This window comes from Ornithorhynchus anatinus, chromosome X4 (genome assembly GCF_004115215.2).
Source record: "Ornithorhynchus anatinus isolate Pmale09 chromosome X4, mOrnAna1.pri.v4, whole genome shotgun sequence".
NCBI classification, from domain to species: domain Eukaryota; kingdom Metazoa; phylum Chordata; class Mammalia; order Monotremata; family Ornithorhynchidae; genus Ornithorhynchus; species Ornithorhynchus anatinus.
The window spans coordinates 3,589,035-3,603,950 of NC_041752.1; the positions used below are offsets into that span (position 1 = coordinate 3,589,035).

General features: G+C 49.3%; 1 protein-coding gene across 11 annotated transcripts in view; it reads left to right on the plus strand.

Annotated features, from left to right (window-relative positions):
• The window catches only part of EHMT1 (euchromatic histone lysine methyltransferase 1), a 106,490-nt gene that overhangs the window by 70,819 nt on the left and 20,755 nt on the right, over positions 1-14,916 (plus strand). For 10 of the 11 annotated variants that reach the window (XM_029054318.1, XM_029054314.2, XM_029054323.2 and 7 more), the window contains exons 7-13: positions 384-464; positions 1,944-2,064; positions 3,310-3,441; positions 7,313-7,458; positions 9,525-9,668; positions 10,788-11,014; positions 14,058-14,231. In XM_029054318.1, coding sequence (XP_028910151.1) covers positions 384-464; positions 1,944-2,064; positions 3,310-3,441; positions 7,313-7,458; positions 9,525-9,668; positions 10,788-11,014; positions 14,058-14,231 — 1,025 coding nt within the window. The remainder of the gene's footprint in view (positions 1-383; positions 465-1,943; positions 2,065-3,309; positions 3,442-7,312; positions 7,459-9,524; positions 9,669-10,787; positions 11,015-14,057; positions 14,232-14,916) is intronic. The other variant, XM_029054324.2, reaches the window with a different exon arrangement.

The following is a 14,916-nucleotide window of genomic DNA, read 5'->3' on the forward strand; positions in this document are numbered from 1 at the left end:
ACCGAGAGCGGCCGGAAGAAATTTTAGAAGTTCTACGCCTTTGCTCCAGTTTCGTTTGTTTTGTCTCGAGACTGCATTTGCGCGTGCTGTATAATTTGGGCTTCGAGTGCTATCTTGTATGTGCGGGGATCTTAAAAGGTGAGAAAAAAGATGTGGCTAGGAAAGGAGCCACGGAGATTTGCATTGAACCTAAGGAACGCTTCCAGGTGGAGGAAATCATTCGGGCCTGAAGCAGGTTAATAAATGATCCCTGTTTCCTTAATAATAAGAAGAATGCTATTAACGGCTATTGTTAAGCGCCGACTACGTGTGGGCGAGTTTCCGATGCCTTTGGATTCGTTGAATGGGTGTGACTCTGTTCTTTTTTGGCTTGGGGAGCACAGGTGGAGGATGGCGAATCCGAAGAGGAACAGGATTCGGGGGAATCCGGCGAAGAGGAGGAGGATGGAGATGAATCTGACTTGGTGAGCGCAGGAGAGGGTTTCTTTATTTCTGTCCCCGCTCCTCAAGGAAAATCACTGTGCCTCTGGACCCCAAACTCCCATCACCGACCACACATCAGTCGATCGGTGGTATTTACGGAGCGTGTCCTGTGGGCAGGGCCCTGTACTGAGCGCTTAGGACAGGACAGTGAAATAGTGTTAAAAGACATGTTCTCTGCCCACAACGGGTTTACAGTCCAGAGGGAGAAACAGGCATCAGTCTAAATGCATGACGTTTGTGTCCATAAGTGCTTTGGGGCGAGGGGAGGCAAATTCAAATCCTAGGGTGATGCAGAAGGGAGTGGGCGAAGAGGAAATGGGGGATTAGTCGGCAGAAACCTCCCACTCAGAACAATTACTGATGCTTCACCCTGCTCTCTAGTAGAATATATTAGTTGTTCATGTTCAACAGGGTGGACTTTCCTAACAAGATGCTAATTCAGAGCTCCTGCTTTTGTGTTATAAATGGGCGGTTTTTTTCATTGAAATTGATGCTGAAAACGAGGACAAGGGAGAAGGAGAGCGTTCTGGGAATTTACAAACTGACGGGATCTCTCGGTTCTAGTTGGGCGACGTGGGTCCGATCACATTTTGTTCTTTGGTTCCGTTCCTCTGGTATTCATTCAGTTGTATTTATCGAGCGCTTACTGTGTGAGGAGCATTGTCCGAAGCGCTTGGGAGAGTACAATGCAACAATTAACAGTCATGTTCCCAAAAGGTCATGAGAGCCAAGTAGTTATCATTTATGCTTCTGAGAGCCCAAGGAGCGCAAATAAGTTGGGAGTAGCAGGGGGAGGGGTTTCTTCATCCTCCCGCTCCACCACTTGTCTGCTGTGTGACGGCGGGCAAGTCTCTTCACTTCTCTGGGCCTCAGTTCCCTCATCTGGAAAATGGAGGTGAAGACCAGGACCCCCCTGGGCTTTGTCCAACCTGATTAGCTCGGATCTACCCCAGCACTTAGTACTGTTTCTGACACATTGTAAGTGCTTAACAGACACCGTAAAAAATCGAAATGGGCTCTGTTTTTTAATTCAAAGTAGATGGAGGTTTTCAGATGTCTTGAAAAAAGATTCTGAAATCCAAGCAGTGGCGGTGGCTCAACTTAGAGTCTAGTTCTAGTTCAGTAATCCTATTCAGGACGGTGTTTGGCACATAGTAAGCGCTTAACAAATGCCGTGATCGGAATGTTGCCTACTCAGAGTAGTGGCAGTGGTGAATTCCCCCAGTCTAATTTTCTCTCAATCAATCAGTGGCATTGATTGATTGATTATAATGGCTTGGAGCACAGTCAGATCCCTGTCCCGGAAAAACACTTCAGAAAGGGAAGTTAAAAGTCGTTTCGTGGATGTGAGAAGATTCAACAGGTGTCCCTGTGGAAAATGCAACCAACTAGCAAAGTTTTGCCGTCGAGACCCGCCGTGACTGCGGGTTGTGTATCGAAATAACCCTTTGGTTCTCCAGAGTTCAGAATCCAGCATCAAGAAGAAATTACTGAAGAGAAAAGGGAAAACGGACAGTCCGTGGATCAAACCATCCAGGAAAAGGAGGAGGAGAAATAAAAAGAAACCAGGCAGCGGGCTCGGTAACTGCATTGACTTCCCCCTTTCAGAGTAACATTGGTCTTCGGGGAGCCGGGAAGGGGTGGGGGCTGGTCTGGGGAAGGTTGCCGTCCTTCGAGCCGATCTGTCGGTTGCTTGTCAGTGATGACAAAGCAGGGGGGCTGGTCTTCGATTCAAACCACAGGGCCATCAAGACCCTCCGAGACACGCAGCGTTGCAGTGAGAAGTAATAAAAGAGCCAGTTGAGGGTGCTTCGCCGGTTTACTTGGACCTGGGTTCTAGTCCCGGCTCCGACCTTGAGCAAGTCACTTCACGCCTGGGCTTCAGTTTCCTCATCTGTAAATTGGGGATCGAAACCGTGTGCCCCACGCGGAACAAGGACTGTGTCCAACCTGATTAGCTCGTATCTACCCCAGTGCTTAATGCAGTGCCTGGCACATTCATTCAGTAGTATTTATTGAGCGCTTAATATGTGCAGAGCACTGTACTAAGCGCTTGGAATGTACAAATCGGCAACAGATAGAGACGGTCCCTGCCCTTTGACGGGCTTACAGTCTAATCGACACATAATAAGTGCTTAACAAGTGCCGTTAAAGAAAAAAGAAGGTGGTTGTCATGGTAGTCCTCTGGGTGAGCTGTTTCAAGTTCAAGTTTCCTATTGAGATAGTCCACTTCAGGTGATGCCCTAGGTGACCCTTTCTACAGAAACGTGCACCACTCATCAATAATAATAATAATGTGTTGTTCATTAAGCCTCCAGTTTGGGGTTCAGATCCAGCTACCCCCTCACACGCATCCCGAGACGCCCCTTGCTTCTTAGAGTTATGAAACTGCTTTCTCAACTGCAACTCTGACCTTCAAAATCCAGCAGTCAAGTGTTTTATTTTTATTCCTGCCCAAGTTGAGGTGGGCTAGATTTCTCATCCGTCTCCCTTCGGCGTTTGATTAGCTCATCCAGCTAATGAAGGAGCAGAGTGGGATTTGCACGCCGTTGCTCGGATTGTACTTTGGGTGCGGGGCATTTTGGAGGGTTTGTTTCCATCCTTTTTAACTGCAAGTAAGGGGAGGGAAAGCGGGGACCTCCGCAAACTGAAATTTCCAGATTCAGGTGTGATTGCAATGCCTTTTTTCGCCCTGTCGTCACAGAATTCCAAGGATGTTCTGCCCGCGGCCTGGCAGGGATGGATGGGGCCCTTACGTATGAACCATTCTACTTTATAAATGCTCAATTTTATATACAGGGTGGTGTCTGTGTCTTTTGCAACCAGGTACAGAAACATATAAGCCATCTTTGGGAAGCACAGAGCAATCCAGGCAGGAAAACAGTATGGAATACATGGAAGTTTCTCTCGATTCTTTAGACCTGCGAGTCAAGGGAATTCTCTCTTCGCCGTCGGAAGGTGAGTGTCGGCTTTCCCAGCGCGGCCCGTGTACCATTTTGGTTCTTTGTTTGCTTGGCTTCATCCTCCGTATTAAGATGATGCCCTCTGGTGGATATTAATAGGAGCATTTGTTGGGATTCACGCCTGAATCCATCACTGATTGAATTCGGAGAACTGAATCCATTTATTTATCCAGCCTTACTATGTGCAGGGCCCCCTACTAAGCGCTTGGGAGAGTGCAATGCGACAAGCGGCCGCCACCTTCCCCGCCCCAGGGAGCTTACCGCCACACAGCGATCCCCGTATCTGTTGGGTCCAGTGTCAACCGTAGGGGGGGAATCGAGATTAATGAAACTCCTGATCACCTGAAGGGGTTTCGTTGAAACCTAGGAGGCTAAATAGTTCAGATAAGAGCTGCGGATCATTTATTTTTGATGGCCCTCCGCAGCGTGGCTTAGGGGGAAGAGCCCGGGCTCGGGAGTCGGAGGGCATGGGTTCTAATCCCAACTCTGTCACTTATCGGCTGTGTGACTTTGGGCAAGTCACTTCTCTGGGCCTCAGTTATCTCATCTGGAAAGTGGGGATTGAGGCTGTGAGCCCCACGTGGGACATCCTGATTACCATGTATCTACCCCAGCGCTTAGAATGGCGCCTGGCCCATAGTAAGCGCTTAACAAATATCATCGTTATTATTATTCTCTTCTGGACATTTTAAAGAGCAAATATTTAAAAATGGGAAAGCACTGGCACATCGCCATACGTCCCTCTAGTCTGTAAACTCATTATGGGCAGAGTACACGTCTGCTAATTCTATTGTCTTGTCCTCTCCCAAGCGCTCAGTACAGTGCTCCGCACCTAGTAAGCGCTCAGTAAATACCTTGGATTGATGATCACGTCGTTATGGGCAGGGAACGAACGTGTTTCTCTTTCTGTTGTCCTGTCCTCTCCGGAGCGCTCAGCACAGTGCCGAGCACCTAGCCCTCAATAAAAGCCATTGATTAATTGATTCCCAGTCTCGTGTAAAGGGGGCCCATGAGGCTTAATAGGGAGAAGCTCCTCTCCTGGTTGTAACTGGCCACCCAATCCTCCCCATATCAAAGTCCATCTTGAGGGCAGGGAACATACCGGGGCGAGGCCGGGGGACACCATGATATCAGGATGGGGCTTCTGGCGGTCGGGGGTGGGGAACAGGGTGGCTTAGTGGATAGGGCCTGGGAGTCGGAAGGCCCTGGGTTCTAATCCCGACTCCATCACTTGTCTGTTCTGTGACCTTGGCAAGTCACTTCACTTCTCTGTGCCTAAGTCATCTCATCTTTAAAATGGGGATAAGAGCGCGAACCCCATCCCATGTCCGGCTGACTATCCGACCTGATTATCTTGTATCTACTCCAGCGCTTAGAACAGAGTTTGACACTTAGTAAGCGCTTAACAGATCCCATCGTCGTCATTATTAAAATGTGTACCAACTCGGTTCCGTCATCCTCTCCCAAGCGCTTAGTCCGGTGCTCTGCCATTGCTAAACACTCCATAAACACGATCGATTGCGGTGGTGGACGAAATTCGTCTTCAGGAAGCGTGGCAGAGTTCGGACCGTTTTGGGCCAAGGGCAAGACCGAAGACGGGAGGTGGGAGAATTTTCCAGAGTCAGCAGGAGCCGGTCCTAAACTCGATTATACCTCCGCCCAGCAAGACTCAATCCTTCGGTCGGTTGTATTTTTGAAGCGCTTACCGTGTGCAGGGCACTGAACTGAGCATTTGGGGGAGGACAACACAACGATATACCAGACATGTTCCCTGGCCACAGTGAGCTTACGGTCTAGAGGGGGAGACGGACATTAATAGAAATGAATACGTGATGGATAGGGACGTAAGTGCTGTGGGGCTGAGGGTGTGAATAAAGGGAGTAAGTCAGGGCGATGCAGAAAGGAATGAGAGAAAAGGAAAAGAGGGCTTTGTCAGGGAAGGTCTCACGGAGATGTGCCTTCAATGAGGCTTGGAAAGGGGAAGAGTATTTGTGGGATATCAGGAGGGAGGGCATTCCAGGCCAGAGGAAGGACGGGGGCAAGAGATCGGTGGCGAGGTAGATGAGATCAAGGGGCGGTAGAAGGGTGGCATTAGAGGAGCGCAGTGTGTGGTCTGGGTTGAAGTAGGAGAGTAGCAAGGTGAGGTAGGAAGGGGTGAGCTGTTGGAGGGCTTTAAAGCCGGGTGCCGTGACTCATTCTGACTCAAGCCCTGTTGACTCTCAGCCACTTAAGCTGCCTGTGTTTGCACCACAAACAAGGGCGTTTGTGTTCATAACACCCATCCCAGGTGACAATTAAAAATGATTTGCTTCACCTTCTCGGAAGGACCTTATTCCCTCTCTTTTCAAAAGGGGCCAAATTCCATCATATCCAAGTGGTTCCTCTCAGTTGACTCTCCCTGCCTAAGTCTGGGTCACCCTGCCAACATCAGCGGGGGATCCGGGACGGTTGGAAAGGTTGAATCCATCCCATCCTTTCCCGGCCCCGGAAGGAACGGCACTTGCGGTCGGTCGGCTCGGGGAGTTCCCGGCCTCGGTGGGACCCGTACCCGTGAACCCCACCAATTGGAAGGAAACAATACCGCTTCTGTCTTTGGAGCGTGGGCCTGAGTTTGGGTGGAAATTCTTCCCCTTCCTGCTGGCTGAAGCAAATCTTAACTCGGCCCTTGAGGAGAAAAATCTACAGTGGCCCATGGAGCCCTAATTATCCATAGCTAAGAGGGTCCCTACCGGCTTCAGATAAGTTGCTTTTAACCAGTAGACCATGTGATTTAAGGAGAATGCCGCTCTTGGCTTTTTCTAAGCTGGGAGTGAAATAATATTCGCAGGTCGTGGTGGGGAGAATGCGGTTCCTTCTTGCCTGTGCTCTCTCTCTTTGGCTGCTTGCTATGGGTGATGTCCAGGTTCCTTGCAGGGCTTATTCCATGCTGCTCCCAATCATTATTAAAGAGGGATATATATATATATATAAGATATGTATATATTAATCATTATTAAAGATATATATATATAAGATTTTGAGGTGCTGAATTTCCCAGTTTTTGCTTCAGCATTGTTTTAAGAGCCCATTGTGCTGAGGTTCTTTTCAAAGAGAGTTTTCATGAAGAAATAAGCGTTCCTCTTGGAAGCAGAGAGGCGGTATTGCCTGGTGGATAGAGCACGGGCCCGAGAGTCAGAAGAACCTAGCTTCTAATTCCGATTCGGCCACTTGTCTGCCGTGTGACTTAGGGCAAGTCACTTCACTTCTCTGGCCTCAGTTACCTCATCGGTAAACTGGGGGTGAAAAAACGTGAGCCCCTGGGCAACAGGAAGTGTGTCCAATAGGATTAGCTCGTATCTAGCCCAGTGTTTAGAACACTGCCTGGCATTTTGTAAGTGCTTAACAGGTACCATTAAGAAAAAAAAAAGAAGCATTCCCTAGTTCTCTCACAGTTGCACTTGCGGTCCTATAGGTGGTTGATGACGGCTGGTCCATATTACCTCCGAGTGACCTTGCAAAACACCTTCATGGCTCTGGGCCTTAGTTTCCCCAAAGGCAGAGTTGGCCTGATGGGCGTCAGCCTGCTCTGAATAGTGAGCGCTAAGGTTCGGACTTGGAAAAATTCCTTATCAATTTCCCCGAAGGGTCATTGTGATGAGTTGGCTTCCGTCATGTCTCCCCCTCTACCACTGTAAGCTTGTAAGGGCCAGGGAACCTGTCTGCTAATTCTCTTGTATCATACCCCCCCCCCCCCGAGCGCTTAGTACAGTGCTCTGCGCATAGTAAGCGCTCAATAAATACCACTGATTGATTGGTTGAACTTCTGCACCCGGGGGCGTTTTCGGGATATGACCAAAAAACCATCCGGAGTTCTTTTTCTATTGTAGCTCTTTCTAACGGTCCAGAAATAGTGGAAACCGATGGTCTTCAGGAAGTGCCCCTCTGCAGCTGTCGAATGGAGACCCCCAAAAGCCGAGAGATTACCACCTTAGCCAACAATCAGTGCATGGCAACGGAAAGTGTGGACAATGAGGTAAAGCTCATTTTGGGGAGCCGGGGGAGGCGGTGGGAGGAGACCTTTGTCTGTGAGAATCAGCATTCTCAAATTATCATAGGAAAACTTGGTCTCTTTGAAGCGTTAGGAGAAACTGCCTTTTGAAGTAGGAAACCACTCTGAGAGCCAGGAGGCGGAGCTTAAAGACTGAATTTTCCAACCTGTACGGAGAGTTTAAATAGTCTGCGGCGACGGTCAGTTTAGCAGTAGATGGTTTTTTGGCGATTCTCCCGAAATTCAGATGTTGCTCTGAAGCAAACTGCCCGAGAGGGGTCTGATAATGACTTTACTCTTTTTAAAAAAAAATTCCGGCGAAAATGGTTTTGTGGGTGTAATTGGAGCCGCCTTCGGTTGTGGTGGTAACCCAGAATCCCTAGGGGTCGAGAAACCGAAAGCAAAATTTTAAGCCCACATAAAACACTGGTTGTTGGAGGTTCCCTTTCAGAGTTGAATAGAAATGAAGAGGGGGGACAAACAAACAAACAAAAATCAATGACGGGCATCGGGTTTTTAAATACTGCCATGGAAGAATGCAGTCTAAAGTGCTCATAAAAATAGATCCCGAAAGTCAGTTTAGGGACTCGAAGCGCGTTATGTAAATTGGATTCAAAAGGTTTCCGGTTTCCTCTTAATAAGTCAACAGATGGTTTTCCCTTTGAATATTAAAGGAGATTCACCCTAACTTGAAAAGAGAAAGTGTAATGAACTTTCTCTGTGGCTGCTTGCTATGGGTGATGTCCAGATTTTTTTTTTTTGGTGGGGAAAAGCAGGTTATAATTTTCCCATCTCTACTAGCCATCTATACTGGCTTAGTGCTTCTAGGCCTGAACCCCCTTCATATAAGCAGAATGAGAAGTCCAGGTCGGCTTTCAGTCAAGTGTCTACACTGAGTGTTTACTGTGTGCAGAGCACTGTGCTAAGCACTTGTGAGAGGACAATATTACAATGTTGGTAGACGTGTTCCCTGCCCACAAGAAGCTTAGAGTCTAGAGGCCTTGTGGAGGAATTAACATAATGAAGCTGTCTCTTAAGTTATTCATATTCGTCATTATAAATGTCTTCACGGAATGTGAATTCCTTGGAATCACATTTGTGCAGGTTAACAAATGTTGCTTTTTTTTCCCATCCAGATGGGCTTTCCGGTCTCTGATACTCATATTATCTGTCCATCAATCAGTGGTATTATCATTATTATTATTATTTTGGTACTTGTTTAGCACATACTATGTGCTAAGCACTCTTGGAAGCACAGGGGTAGATACAGGGTAATCAGGTTGTCCCACTTGGGTCTCACAATCTTAATCCCCATTTTTCAGATGATGTAATTCATTCATTCAGTCGTATTTATTGAGTGTTTTTTTTACTAAGCGCTTGTGAAAGTCCCAGCCTCTCCAGTTGTAGAATTTCTCATTCAGTGGGATTTATTGAGCATGTACTATGTGCGGAGCTCTGTACTAAGCATTCAGGAAAGGACAGTACAGCAAAATTAGCGGACACGATCCCTGCCCAAAACGTAGGACCCCATAGGTTCTTTTCCTTACGAGAAGTAGAAGGAGTTTTTCCTCTTTTTAGGGTTAATAATAATAACCCTAGTCATTATTATTATTTTTATTATTATTTAAGCACTTACTCTGTGCCAGACACCGTGCTAAGCACGGGGGTAGATACAGTCGGGTCAGGTTGAGCACAGTCCCTTTCCCATGTGGGGCTCACAGTTCTCCCCCATTTTACAGATGAGGTAACTGAGGCCTTGAGAAGCGAAGGGACTTGCCTAAGGACACACAGCAGTCAAATGGATTAGAACCCATGACCTTCTGAGCTCCAGATCCGTGCTCTCTCCCCTAAACCACGCTGTTCTCAGGGTTCTTCCTCCTCGACCCCTGTGCCCTGTCTAGACAGTAGGCTCCTCGTGGGCAGGGAATGGGTCTGTTTACTTTTGTATGGTTCTCTCCTAAGCGGTCAGTACAGTGCTGTGCACGCAGTAAGTGCTCACTAAGTCCAACTGACTGGAGTGAACCTAACCTTGTTTCTCTCTCTGATTCCAGTTGGGCAGGTGCACCAACAGCGTGGTTAAGTACGAGCTGATGCGTCCGTCCAATAAAGTCCAGCTTCTGGTACTGTGTGAGGACCACAGAGGGAGGATGGTGAAGCACCAGTGCTGCCCGGGCTGTGGGTACTTCTGCACAGCTGTAAGTGACCCCCCTTTGGCCCCCGGGGTACGATGTGGTGGAGGATCAGCTGGTCTCACGAGCGGTGTGGCCCAGTGGCTGGAGCCTGAGAGCCCACCATCATCTCCACTTCCCTTCAACCCCTCTCTCCCTTGGCACTCCTGGTCTGCCTCCCCCTCGAGACTGGAAGCTCGTTGCGGACGGGGAATGCGTCTTTTCTTCCTTTGTCCTCTCCCAAGCGCTTAGCAGAACGCTCCGCCCGCAGTAAGAGCTCAATAAATAGGATTGACTGGCTGACTGACACTCCTTGTCAGCCGTGCCCCCCTTTGCCCCACCCGATTCTGCGAGGTTCAGTCGCCGTGGGGAAGCCGCCCCCTGGAAAATCCCGATCATTCATTCGGTCGTATTTATTGAGCGCTTATTGCGTGCAGAGCCCTGTACTAAGCGTTGCTGGGGTGGGGTTTCAAAGTAGAGTAACTGACCATCTTTCATTCGCTGACCACGGTTGGTTTGGAAAGGACCCGCTGTAGGTGATACTCAGAAAAAGCCTCTCGGGCTTTAGCTGGGCCTTCCTTATTCTCCCCACCTCGAGGTTTCTATGCCTCGGGGTGTCTAGGGCGTCTCCGTCCCAGAGCCCCGCCGTCTCCCTGCCTCAGAGTTCTGCTGTCTCTCCGTCTCAGTGCCTCGCCGCCTCTCTGTCTGAACCCTCCATCTCTGTCTCAGAGTCCTTCCTTCTCTCTGTCTGAGTCCCAACATCTCTCTGTATCTCCACGTCTCGGTGCCCCTCTCAGTCTCTCCATCTCAGTCGAGTCGCTATCCTCAGCCCTGAGAACCAGGGCAGGTCCTCTGCCCTATTCCTCCCCGGGCCAGGCCGATTCCGACGGTATCGGCACCGTGGTGGAACTTGAAAAGGTGGCCCATAAAGAGGGCGGCCCTCCATGTCTCCCCTCCGGTCCAGTAGGGTCTCCTCACGAAATGAGCGCTGGCTGCATTTCAGGAAGTCCGAAATGCCCGGGGGGCGGCGCCAAACTAAGAGCCCGCAACAGCTTGTCTCCCGGAAAACCCGACTCGCCGTCGGAGTCTCAACTAATCCGTCCTCTCTGGGCTTCTCCCTCCTTCCCTCCCTCCCGATTGTCTCAGGGCAACTTCATGGAATGCCAGCCCGAGAGCAGCATCTCGCACCGCTTCCACAAGGACTGCGCCTCTCAAGTCAACGACACGAGCTACTGCCCCCACTGTGGCGAGGAAGCCTCAAAGGCCAAGGAGGTGACCATCGCCAAGGCCGACACCACCTCCACGGTGTCCTTGACCTACGAGCAAGAAAAGCCAGTCTCTGCGGAGGGCAGGGCAGACACTACGACGGGAAGGTAACCAAGATGGCGGGCGACGCAGAAGGGAGCGGGAGGAGAGGAAGCGCCGGCTCGGTCGGGGAAGGCCTCTTGGAGGAGATGGAGAATTAAGCCGTAGAATGTGGTAGGCGCCTTCTGAGGGGGCAGATTCTGTGTTCGCCAGGTTGCGCGAGTCCTGTTCCAAACCACGGTTCCCTGAGTTCAGTGTGTGGATTTTTTTTTTTCCCCTCACCCAGGGGAGATGATCAGGCTTGTGTTTGCTTTGAAAGATCAGGATAAAAATTAGGTTTTCAGGCTTCGTTCTAACTTGTTTATGGCTCTCGATGGCGAGATTCCTTTCAAGAGATTGCAAATACACGGGCAGCGGACGTGGCCGGTTTTTCTGTTCTCTGGTACTCTCCCAAGCGCTTAGTACAGTGCTCTGCACGTAGTAAGCGCTCGATAAATGCCACTGATTGATTGCAACTGGCTAAACAAACGGCTGCTATCCCCGCTCCCGGTTGACACATCCAGCTACGTTAAGGGCGAGGCTGCTTAATACAAGGAATCAGAATCCAGTGTTGCCCCTCAAAACTTAAAAATATCTAAATATTCGTCTTTGAGGTCTGGTTTTTTATTGGAGTCAGGAATGCTAACACTCAAACAAGTGTCAGTTCTGTGTGAAAATTGACCTCAGATGCCAGTTACACAAGAAATCTCCACCCACCTTGAAAAAGAATTACTGATGATGCCTTTTAAGGCAACCAAACTTCCAGCTGTCAGCAAAGATCAGTCCTATCGATGACAGTGGAAATATGGACTATTCCAATAATAATAAAAATGGTATTTGTTAAGCGTTTACAATGTGTCAAGCACTGTTCTAAGTTCTGGGGTAGATACAAGCTAATCAGGTTGGACACAGTCTCTGTCTCATATAGGGCTCGCAGACTTAATCCCCATTTTACAGATGAGGAAATTGAAGCACAGAGAAGTTAAGTGACTTGCCCAAGGTCATCCAGTAGGCAAATGGTGGAGCTGGGATTAGAACCCATGATCTTCTGACTCCCAGGCCCACGCTCTGTCCACAAGCCCACACTGCTTAGTATCTGTTTGGAGCAGGAACTAGTTTAACCTTGGCTCTTAAAGCTGAGCGGAGCGTTTTGGCAACTTCATTTAACTCAGAATGAACTATCTGAATATTGTAATCGTGGAAATGGCACTGAGCCAACAGAGCACGCAAAGATAATAGGTTTTCAGCATCCCTGGGAATGTCAGAGGGAATCGTCGTCACGCCCGAGAAAGAACACAAAGCCGTAAGGTAAACCGTTCCTGAGCCAGATCCAGAGTCCATCCTGGCGGGAATTTCTTCTCCATTACTTGAAAGAATCCTGGGATGGCCCTTCTCATAATAATAATAGTAATTATTATTATTATTGTACTTGGTAAGCGCTTACTATGTACCCAGAATTGTTCTAAGCGCTGGGGTAGTTACAAGTTAATCAGGTTGGGCGCAGTTCTTGTCCAACCTGGGGCTCACAGTCTAAATCCCCATTTTACAAATGAGGGAACTGAGGCCCCGAGAAGTGAAGTGACTTGCCCGTGGTCACTTAGCAGACATGTGGCAGAACTGGGATTACAACCCAGGTCATTTTGACTCCCAGGCCTGTCGTTTTTCCACTAAGCCCTGCTGCTTCTCTTAATTATTATCATAATTATTATTGTACTTGTTAAGCACTTCCTATGTGCCAAGCACTGTACTAGGTGCTGGGGTGGGTAAAAGATCATCAGGTTGGACGCAGTCCCTGGCTCCACAAGGGGCTCACGGTTTAAGTAGGAGGGAGTAGGATTGAAACTCCAATTTACAGATAAGAAAGGGATGTGGCTTGCCCACGATCACCCAGCAGGGAAGGGGAAGAGCCGAGATTAAACTGAGGACCTTTGACCACCCACTTCCACGCCCTTGCCTGCGTAGAATTTACAGTCTCATAGCCAAAATCACTTTTAATCCCAGAAAAAAGTTGGTTCCACCTAGCCTCAGAATCTTCTTCTCTCCTCATCCTCTATTTTTCCTTAAATAATATTTGTTAAAAGCCTACTGTTTGCCAGGCACTGTACTAAGCACTGGGGTAGATACAAAGTAATCGGGTTGGACACAGCCCCTGTCGCACATGGGGCTCACAGTCTTCATCCCCATTTTACAGGCGAGGGAACTGAGGCCCAGAGAAGTGAAGTGACTTGCCTAGAGGCACCCAGCAGAAAAGTGGCAGAGCCGGGATTTGAATCCAGGTCCTTCTGACTCCGAAGCCCAGGCTCTATCCACTAGGCCATGCTGCTTCTCTCTGACCTCTTCCCTCCTCCCTTTAGTAATTTGCCATTTCCTTAGGCCCTTATGAACCCTGAAGAGGTAAGCTCATTGTGGGCAGGGAATATGTCTGTTCATTGCTCTGTTGTCCTGTCCCAAGGGCTTGCAGGTACACAGTAAGCGCTCAGTAAATACGATCGATTGAATGAAGAAATGAATTCCCGCTCCCCCTCCCCACCTTCTTCTCTCTCCTCTACTCTGGAGCTCCCAGCAGCTCCAGGAGACTCGTTTATGGGAGAGAAGAAAATTGCCAGTTCTGTGCGAAGGCCCAGGCCTAGTTTCTTGGGGTTCCTGTGCCACCCCCAGCATAAAGAGAAGTAACGTGGCTTAGTGGCAAGAGCCCGGGCTTTGGAGTCAGTGGACGTGGGTTCTAATCCCGGCTCCACCACAAGTCTGCTCTTGGGCAAGTCACTTAACTTCTCTGGCCCTCGGTGACCTCATCAGTAAAATGGGGTTTAAAAGTGTGAGCCCCATGTGGGACAGCCTGAGCTTAGAATAATGCTTGGAACATAGTAAGCGCTTAAGAAATACCATATTTGTTATTATTATAAATTGCCACCAAATAGCTTCTCCAGCCGAACCTCCTCCCCCTGGTTTCAGGACCCAGAGAATACTCTGGCAAGTCCTAGTTCATCCCCGAAAGAATGGATTATTTCTTCCCCCGCTGCCCCCTTTGTTTCAAGGCCTGAAACGTTTCCACTATTTGTCTTTCACTTTAAGCGGCGTTGGAACACTGCTCTCCGAGGAAGAGAAGCCCGAGAGTTCCACATCTCAAGCCCCCGAGGGCTTCGATGGCGCCGGGGCTTCGGTCTTGGCGAAACCCACCGCCGGCCTATCCCAGGGACCCGTGAAAGAAACCTTGGAAAGCGCCCTGATCGCCCTGGATTCCGAAAAGTAAGATCCGCTCTCGGAGATTGCCGAAGACACGCTGGCAAGAGAACGGGCCCAGTGCTGTCCTGAGCTCTGGGGCGGATACAGGATCGTCAGGTCGAAGACGGTCCCCGTCCGCACGATAGTAATGATTGTGGTATTTCCTGAGCGCTCGCCATGTGCCAGGCACTCTGCTAAGCTCTGGAGTAGACACGGGCCGGTCGGGTTGGACACAGTCCCTGTCCCACGTGGGGCTCACAGTCCTCATCCCCATTTTACAGATGAGGGAACTGAGGCACAGAGAAGTATTTATTGACTCGCCTGAAGTCACACAGCAGGCAAGGGGTAGAGCCGGGATCAGGACCCAGGTCTCCTCTCTCCCAGGCTTGTCCGCTGGGCCTCCCGAGCACCTTGAAATTTTCAAAATTACAATGGACTTCCGTCCATCTGTCCGCCTTTCTCTCCACTCACTCTGTCGAAAGGCTTCCTCTCCCATTCCCCGCGTCATTCGGAGTGGGAATGGCAGCACAGATCGATCTCTCAACCACATTTATTGAGTGCTTACTGTGTGTAGAATACTGTACTAAGCTCTTGAGGGAGTACAATATAACAGAGAGTGATGAGGTCCTACCTACTAGTTTCGACCTCTCCAGGAGTTCAGCCTGTAGTTTTTGCCCTCACCGTCGTCAGTGGTATTTATTGAGCACTT